Raw genomic sequence first — 10,086 nt, forward strand, 5'->3', positions numbered from 1 at the left:
TTGTTGTTCGCGTTATGCAGTAAAGGCACAAATTAAATTATTCCTGTAAAAATAATCAACATGTATTTCCTTCGATTTTAACAGCTGACACCATGAAGCATAGTATGTAATGGATTAGTATTGCGCAGACGAAAGAAACTGTATCACTCTTTATTGATAGAAAGGCAGTCACATAATAAATTTATACAAAAGGTATGTATGTATATATGTGTATATATAGAAAATACGTACGTTGTTGCTACGAGGATAATATCAAGATTATACTACAGGGAGAGGAAACGAGCAGGTGTATCGCGTTTCTATTTGAACCATCATATGACAATAAACAGTTCCCAGGTTTTTAAAGAATTATTGTGGAAATAACGCGAGTAGTCCCTAACGTACACATCTCTATATTATTAGAGAGCACTGTCTAAAACTGCGGTTGGCACGACCATCACGGATGGGTTGCAATATCGACGAGTCTCTGCGCAGACATGCGCACTGTTACATGCGCTTTACTTGCAACTTTTCCCGCCATTTTTCTCATTCCTCGCCCTTTCATTGGTACTATACGTCGTGTGTTTACCCTCCTTTTTGTTCCTTCCGTTCATTTATTCCGTCGTAACCACTACCGCTTATCATTCGAACTTGTCTGTAGTTAGTATTGCTCGGACTTCTTTGTTTCGGCCAGTTCGTCGCACTTATCCTCCAAATCCTCCTGCAATTCGAATCAATATCATTTCAACTGTACTATTACAGATCGAAATATTTTAGCAGATAGATAAAACAAGCAGCATTTCACAGACTTCTAAGTAATATATAACACTGAATAATATCATTAGTTGTTTTATCTTAATTATATGGATAGTTAAATTCTTATTTCAATGTTCACTTCTGTTTACTTGTTTCAAAATATTATAGTGGATAACGGTATATGTAAAAGAGTAAAAATTATTTTAAACGAGTAGACAGTGAGAGTTTAGAGGAAGGTTGTATCACAATATAAAAATCTTACTGACAATTATTCAAAAGTGTATAAAATATATAAAATAAAAATTTCTTTAAAATTAATTTAGAAGGTTAAGTTTGCTATATGAGAACTATTTAAAAATCTTGCTATTGTGCATAACATATGTACATTATACTTCATTTGTATAATATATTGTTTATCAGTATCTATGAAATTTTTAAAATTTATTAACTCTCTAGCAATTATAGAATTTATCAGTTTAATATCATAATACTCGAATTCTTTAAACAGGTAAGGAATATCAATTCCTCTATTATAAAGTGTATAATTATAATTGTGTTATATTATAATTATAATTATAAGTGTATAATTTTCCATGTAATATCATTAGAAGTTTTAATAATTAAAATTTAATAAATTGTAATCATTGCATTTCAAAATTTATTCATGTGTATGGGAGAATATTCGTTTCAAATTACTAACTAATCAATACTATAAATTACTTTATAATTAATAATAATTACTAATTAACAACTTAAAATTATTCAGTTATAAATATCAGGGATCGTTACCTCGTTAAGCTCTAAACATTTGCCCCACTCGATAAGGGTAATTTTATGGTCGTTGTCTCTGTCGCAGGAGTCGAGGAACGGTGCAATACAATGCTCGAGAGCCATCAAAGGTGCTTTAATGGGGAAAAGTTCGTGCCTGGAAACAGCTCTGTCATGGGGGTGACCGTCTAAGTCACACCATTTCCAGATAGCGGCGTTAGTCCAACGCAATGTATGATTTGTTTCAGCTTCCCGTTGCATTTTCAGGTAATGCGACGGTAATTCTTGACGATCAGCAAGATCTCTCATGATATTAAACAGCCAGTCTCGCATTCGCCTTGGGAAGTCAGCCATGTCTTCCTTTTTGCACTCCTGCAACGCAGAAAACGGTCGAAGTTAGAATGAAATATAAGAATACAATTAATTCACTCGTCTTCGAACTATTTCTTAAAATTCTTACTAATTCCATGTTGCAATGTTTAATTACAAAACTAAAATATACACATATAGTCATCCATAAATATATTTATATTATAATTAAAATTTTCTTTTATAAATATATTTACTACAATTTAAATTAAAACATTACAAACATAATCATCGAAAATTTCATGTTTCTTATAAATAACCGTACAAACTATTGCAACATTAGTTTTGTATTTCACAAATAAAATATTTTAATCGTAATTTGTCCGATGTTTATTCAGTTACGCTACGTATTTTTACGTGAAAATTTAGTTAAAATTTCCGGAAATCGTTGAGTTTATATATCTATGCACTAATCTTTGTTTCATAACAAGGTCATGAACACATTCCCGTTTAATTATACGATGAAGTAATCTAACGAAATAGCGTTTAATGAACGCAAGAACAGATATAAAATTACAATGAAACCATTTCTACGGGACAAGAAGAACAACAATACACGATAGATAAGATACACTTCTGGTTATGAATAGCATTCCGTTATATCAGCTAGTGATAACTGTAGCAGATACTTTACCAATACCAATGAACGCTTGTTAAGATTTATGAGAAAGATATTCGACTTTTTTCGTTTTAACCACAAACGATACGAATTTGTTTTTCGTATCGTGTGCTTTGTATTATATTCTTTATAGAAATTTACCGTATCCGAACTCGTCGGTGACGATGGTAAGTACTTACAGGCATCTCTCGGCATTCACCGAAGTATACGACGTGAACGTGTTGATACTTCTCGGCGTTTCTGCATCTGGCGTCGCCGGAGTCGCAGAAACAACGCGCCTGGTAAACCTCGCAATCGCTTCCGAAAGTTTCATTGTGATTAGTGCAAACTTTTCGCCTAGGATCGATCTCTTCGTCGCATACCTCAACGCAAACACACTCGGCGGTGTCTTCGTCGATGGCCTGAAATGATCGTAATCCTTACAACCAACGAATTTCTTTATTGGATGGAACGTTCGAACGTAAATGGAACGTTCCAAACGAACACAGTACGAACTCTTACCAACCTTTATTCAAAAAATTTTAATCAACACCATCTTTTATAGTTTGCGTACTTAATTCCACGAGTTGAATAGAAGATTCTCAAAGGCTGATACCGAAGCGAATTCGCTAGAGATACATTTTTAGGCAGAATATTGCACGGGAGTATCTCGAGCGAATCTTCGAATATTTCAAATAATTCTTATATCTTTGAAGAAGATGTATTCTTACAAAGCGAAAGGATTTAGTGGACCTACTGTCTGGCGGAGCTCTTTTCGTACTGCGTTTTTAGACGCTTGCGATTGTAAAAAAATCGTAACAAATTCATGTTATAAAATTGAATAATTGAAAGCCGAACATAGTCGATATACGATGATTTGGGTAATGGCAAAAATACAAAAGAATTGTTGAAGAATTGTACGCATCGTGGTACTAACATGCGATTTCGGTCTCTGACAAACCTTGCAAACTCGTCCTGCGCCACAGTGTTTATCCATGCACGGATCCATACGGAGCAAGCTCTGACGCTTCGATCCAACCTCGTTTCTGCCATCTTCGACGGTGACCTCAGCATCCTCCGCTGCCTCGGCTATTTCATCAGCCTCAAGCATGTTCATGACCTCATCTTGAACGGTGGCTTCCGTCGTGGTTGTGCGACGGCGATGTTTTTTTCGTCGCTAAGAATCGATAATCGTAATAGGCCATGTTATTAATTCGTGTTATTATAATTTTCTAATTTTATGAATATCGGTCCGCGTAAAATAAATCGGTCTGTCGTGGTTTACCTTAAATCATTCAACATGTTGTGTATAAATTTGTTACAAGTTCGTCGTTTGAATATTTATATTTAACGAGATAATCGTAATATTGTAATAATTCGTATTTGTATACTTAATTTTTATATATCTTCTGATCAACTTACTTGTTGGGCTGAGACGTCCGCCAAAAGGGACACTAACAGCAACGCAAATAAAAGGAACTGCAGTTTCGTCCGCATTGCGATCTCTGCGACAAACAATCGATCGTTAAACATATGCGTGAGAGCTTAAAATACATATATCTAAAATAATGCGAATTTTCTTCTCTCTTTTTTTATCCCTTAACGCATTGGCAGCTACGATGGTATTCGAAAGACATAAGCAAAGAGCGGGTTTCTGTTATTCACATCGCCGTTTCATAAAGTTCTTGCGCGCTGAAGGTTTATTATTCTAACGCGATCGAAACAGATTTTTCGACAGAAGATCGTTCGTGCAGCATTTTACGGTGGTCTAATTTGAAAAATGTCCAACAATATATATGTATAACGTGCTCGATACAACCGATCCCGCTTGGGTTAAGCAACGTGTCCAATGATAAATCTCTGAGACCTTAATAGGAGCAACGAAGCGATAACCCAGATACTCGGAAATCACAATTCTTTACAAATGTTCGTAACTACCCGAATGCGTATTGCGAGCACGCAATTCTCTTGCCCGATTTCTTACGCTCGTAAATACATCGTACGACAAATGCGGATGATAAAACCTATTTATGCGGTTGTCTTTATTAGTTTGAATTGATGACGAGAAACGAAGGTCGCGTTGAACTCATCAACCAAGTATGACAACGCCTACTTCTATTTGAAAGATCTTCGTTTAATTCGAAATGTTTTGTGATTTCAAAGCAGCTTCGTAATTCTTCCAACTAACGTCCTTTTGTTCGCCAGAGTATTATTTTTAAAAAATTATTTTATGATTTTAAAACAACACCTTGCTTTTTCAAATTCATGTCATTTTATTCGTAGAAGTACTGTTTTATAAAAAGTATTGATTTAAATTTATCATGGAGAATATTGAGAACACTATTTAATTTACAAATTGCGTTGCGCCCTTATTAAAAATAGAGAATTAAAAACTAAGCAATTGTAAATTACATTTCGCTCAGATTACTTTATTATTATGGGTTTATTACCTCATATTAATTGATTAATTGTGCAAAAATAAATAATTACTATTGGAAAAACACGTGGAGAAATGAAATGTCTAATATAGAATCGTAAAGTTTGTTTAAGAAGAGATAACTCTGCTTTTATTTTTGTATACGTGTTTCGCTTTCGCACGTGTAAATCAATTTGTGAATTAAATGATATTATTGCATTTTTCTGAGAACGTACTAAATCATCTTTAACAGATTTTAATAAAAGATAGTGATAAAGTATATTTAAAATGTGATCGCAGAGTCCTTGTACGATGATTTACAGCTACAAATTAAAACACGTTTCCCTAGCTTCCCTAGCGGGTTAACTGGCTAAATATAGCTTGGTTTATGCGTAAGGTTCAGTCGGTTTGATTACATTTGCAGCATGAAATTTCCGTTAAACAGAATCGTTAAATATGTAGGGCTATCGTTGCACGTGTTACATCAGCTGTTTCTTCGAATTCTCTGTTTCTCTCTTCAACCTAGATTTTGAACATAATACAGTACAACTAGTATCTTAATAAACAAACTATGAGTATTCTTCGAATCTATGTTAAATGTAGCTTTCTTCTTTTCCTTAAAAAAAAAGGAGAAAGACATTCAACGTTACATTTGTACCTTGTTAAGTGATATATATATTTTTATTTTTTCTTTTAGTCTCTGTCGTGTATTAAAATGTCAGTTATTATTAGGATTCTATGAGCGAGTACGTTTTAAATCAACGGTAAATGTACCTTTCTTCCTTTAAAAAAAAAAGGGAAAACAAATTCAACGTTACATACGTACCTTATTAAGTGATATATATATATTTGTATACTTTTTCTTTGTCCTTGTCGTGTATTGAAATGTCAGTTACTATTAGGAAATAGTATACTTTAAATCTACGTTAAATGTACTTTTTTTCCTTCTTTAAAAAAGAGGCGGAAAGAAATTCAACGTTACATATGTAAATTGTTAAGCAATACATATGTACATTGTTAAGTCAACATATGTACATCGTTAAATTATACAAAAACATATGTATCACTTAACAATATATACGTTTTTATTCTTTTTCTTAGTCTCTGTCGCGTATTAAAATGTCAGTTACTATTAGGAAACTATAGGCAAATATACTTTAAATCTACGGCAAATGTATCCTCTTTTTTCTTTAAAAAAAAAGCTTAAAAGAAAGTCAACGTTACATATGTATATTCTTAAATTCTATAGATTTTGTTTTTCTTTTTCTTAGTCTCTGTTCTATGTTACAATGTCATATCATTTTTTAAACTGAAGAAATCTGAACTTTTCTCTTTGCGCCATCTTTGTTTCTCTTGATTTGATTTAAAATATTTAATCGCTATTTCGTAATAACTTGTATAATATAACTAATTGAAAGTAGTTGAAAGTATATTTACTTGAAAGATAAAAAATACATCTTTTCGAATATTTCAAGGTATTTTGAAAAATAAGAAAGTGTTAAATGGAATATTTAGATTAAGAAGAACCAGTGTAGTGACTTTGTTTCTATAATCAAAACCGATGGTACTTGGAACGTTCTACGCAGGAGACTTCAATTCCTCGAAGAAACGTATCGCTACTTTCTTCTACGAAATCGCATTAGCTCTACAGCATAACCGTACCTCGCGTATCATGTAAACGCTCTAGGACGTCCTAATCTAAGTTTCTTAAAATTAAAAATAGTTTCAAGAAGCTATTTCGTTAAGAAAAGTAACATTATTCCAAGTGCCAATTCCGGGCGGATATTCAACGGGATTTTTTTAAATTTCAATCGTATTTTACTCTTATTAACTTCCTCAAGTTTAAAGGAGAAAAAAATGAAGTAATCGTTACTCGATGATTTTTCGTCGCAATTTTTGTTAAAACCGCAAACATTTCTCTTTTTTTCTTTTTCGGAAACCGCAGCGTGGTTAAAATATCGCAAAAATATTGTTGGTCCTCTGTTAGAGTGGGAGTTTGTCACAAGTATGTCGCGACAGAAACGCGAACCAGCACGTTGCGGCTTATGAAACGTGGAGGCGACTGTAGGAATCGCGGATGACCCGGTTTTTATCGCTTCTCTGATCGGCGCCCACGAACCCGCGTACGTAATCGTCGTCACTCGAAGCCCAAAGAACCGTATTACCGCATTGTCTTCTTAACAAAATCCCCAGCTACGGCGTACAAACCCTACCAAACAACGACTTACATGTCGAAGACGCGATACTGTTTCGTGTCCTATTACCAACGCGGTATCTTAACAGTGATAAAAGAGGAACCTTTCCGAAGAAGACGATGGAACGAAGTGAAAACGAAGCTCGTCCTTAACCACTGTGACTCGTTTGAGTACGAACTCTGTGTTTTCGCTGACCTTCGTGGAATAGATTTAGATATCACGTTCCATGATACTGCAGAAATTCGAGATCGGGTCTTTCTGTACCCCGCACATATTTGTGGCTCTGTGTGCGAAATAATACTTCTAAATTGGATGCATGTAAATTACGCAACGTTCGAAATATAGTTGCTTCAGATTACGGTTCACACGATCGGTTAATAAATTACGAGCGCGCGAAGATTCGCTGAAAAACAAATTGCAGAGAAAAGATTGTAAGGATGTTCGATAGAACGTCGAATATCCTAGCAGTATCTTGTTTTTTTCGGAAGAAGGATGTTGAATTTCCGTTCTAAAAAGCACAATTTCCGTGGTGTTCGCGACAAGATAAACCAGTTGCGACAAACGCCCACTATTAATACGTTTACCGAGTATATTTTCAGATAAAGTATACATGTAATTGCCGCTCGTGTTATAGAAACAATAAAGCGTATCTATCTATTAAATTATAAGAAGATTTGACTTCCTGGTCGGTGAGCTTAATTAGATAATTAGTGACACTTCCGTGTAAGGAAGTTGATACATACGTAAAATAACATTGTTTTAATAAAATAAGAAAGCGTAATTCCTAAAATGTTTTATTCGTTGTTTAAATCGGATCACAGGATTTTTAAAACTTTCCCGCCAGTTGAGTATCTCCTTCCTAATTTCTCGTCTCGAATATGTGTATTTTAATATAACGTAATATAAAATGTAGAGTGCAAAGTAAAACGCGAATTTACGTTTCTATAATTTTGAAGCAAGAATTTAATGGGAAGAATTAAATTTCACGAGTAGAGCGGTTAATGTCTGATCGGATATATCGCATATCGAGATACCAAACCTACGATCTCAGCATACAACGTATGATAGAGAGTATATATTTTTCATATTTTGTGTTATTTCGAAATTCGGATATATCTGTTGCAATAATTCACATAACATAGCAGAACTAATCGTTAATTTTTTAATTAACTTAATGATATTTTATTTCATATATATTTACATGTATTCATAAATATATACATATATTTCGTATTTGTATATGTATTTTATATCGTGAAATATTATATTATATCTTAATATTTTATTAAACGAATGAAATTCATCATTCAAAGATGTTTGAAATATCGAAGAGAACTGTTATCAACAGTATAAGAAACTACAGATCATCTATGTATAGCACACCAAAATGCAAATGTATCTATTCGTTTGCGATAGTTGTATCAACTTAGATTAGCTCTTCTTTTTCTTAATAGTATAACGTAATCAGTTGATGTCAGAAAACATTATAACGTAATGTGATCAAATTACCAAGATCTCTTATATACTTTTAATTCATCATCAATTCGTATTATATACTCTTTTGTCTACAATAACTTCCAAAGATAACTTCCATTTAAATAACATTAAGTACACGTTCAGTTAATATTGATTTTACGATTATTTCTATTAATATCTCTTCGACGTTATACGCGATTACCTCAAAACCAAATTGAATTGGATAGAATTGTTTCACCGTTAATTACGAACATCAAAATCAAATAGAATTACCTAACCACGCCTCGAGTATTTCTTACATCAATAATCCGCGAGAATTGGAAAAACGAAATTACGAAGGCTCTTTCCTCTATAAATTCAAAGGAACGCTAAATATTTATTTTTACAAATACATCTTCAACTTTCATAGATTAGCGACCATAGTTTATAGACAAAACGACCGATAAAGCGCGACAAAGTTGCAATGGAATTCCTGCGGCTTGAGTATCACTTGTGATAATTCACGAAAATCGAGAAGGTAAAATTTCACATCTGTTATTGAGCAGCAATCGAGCGCAAGTTATTTTAAAAAGGGGCGTGTAATCGCGACGGATTCGCGTACATGTGCCCGCAAAGCGTAAAGCGGTCGCAGCAAGCGCACACCTGTCCGCGCTATAGTACGGACATGTTATTTACCTCGTATCGTTCCTTTCCCTTGTTGCCGGCGTTACCTTTCTGTCCTTTCTCCGGCCGTTTTCGGGAACGTTCAAAAGAGCCCTCCAAATCGGTCGCTGGACCGGTACTGACTGCAGGCAGTGCGCGGAGGAACGACCAGCAGAGACTATCCGAGCTCGCGGACTCACGCCAAACAACCAGAGATGACCTCATCGTTTTTCTTTCTTCCGACACCCCCGTTTGATCTTTCTGCCATATGCACTGCTTCTCGTTCCTCTTCTCGCTATGGAACCGAGTCCCTCCTACCCGAACAATTACGCAACGTAATGTCCCGTACATACGTAACCGGCAGGCCTCGAAGTTTCTTTTTCGAATAATCTTCAACCGGATAACGTTCGATTCAAGTTCTGCTCGGTTCCATCGAGCCTGTATGTAGCAATATACGGCGGCTCGTAAAAATATTCCGATCCTTGTAGAAACTCTTTACGTTCGATACGGATGCGTCACGCGTTTGCTTTATTTTTTATTTGCTTTATTAACATCGTAACGAGGCGAAGCTGTCGCGATTATGTCGATAAATTTCGAAACTAATCTGGAAATAGATGCAGTAGATGAAAGCTATTTAGGAAGACTTTTGTATGTGAAAGTATGTATTTTGCAGAAACCGAGCAAATATTTAAATATTTAATTATCCAATTACGGCGATAAGCTTCGATTACATGTTTAAGGTGACTGCTTACTCCGTACACCAATTTTTTGTTAGTTACATAGTCACGAACTAAGGTATTGACACTCTCTAAGATAGAAAAGCTTTTTTTAAATTTGACCAAAGTAGCTGAATTTTGTTTTCTTCTGAGAAGTTGAGACTAATTTAC

The 10,086-nt window shown here is 34.5% G+C and overlaps 1 protein-coding gene across 1 annotated transcript; it reads right to left on the minus strand.

Annotated features, from left to right (window-relative positions):
- Nucleotides 1-134: 134 nt before the first annotated feature.
- LOC122572224 (SPARC) lies at nt 135-9,391 on the minus strand. The gene is made up of 6 exons (XM_043736975.1): nt 9,233-9,391; nt 3,893-3,975; nt 3,432-3,647; nt 2,671-2,892; nt 1,525-1,875; nt 135-700 (listed from the first exon to the last, which is right to left on the minus strand). Exons 2-6 carry the CDS (start codon nt 3,965-3,967, stop codon nt 641-643), a joined length of 924 nt encoding a protein of 307 aa, XP_043592910.1. The 5' UTR covers nt 3,968-3,975; nt 9,233-9,391; the 3' UTR covers nt 135-640.
- Between the last annotated feature and the right edge of the window lie 695 nt (nt 9,392-10,086).

Source organism: Bombus pyrosoma, linkage group LG10, assembly GCF_014825855.1.
Source record: "Bombus pyrosoma isolate SC7728 linkage group LG10, ASM1482585v1, whole genome shotgun sequence".
NCBI classification, from domain to species: domain Eukaryota; kingdom Metazoa; phylum Arthropoda; class Insecta; order Hymenoptera; family Apidae; genus Bombus; species Bombus pyrosoma.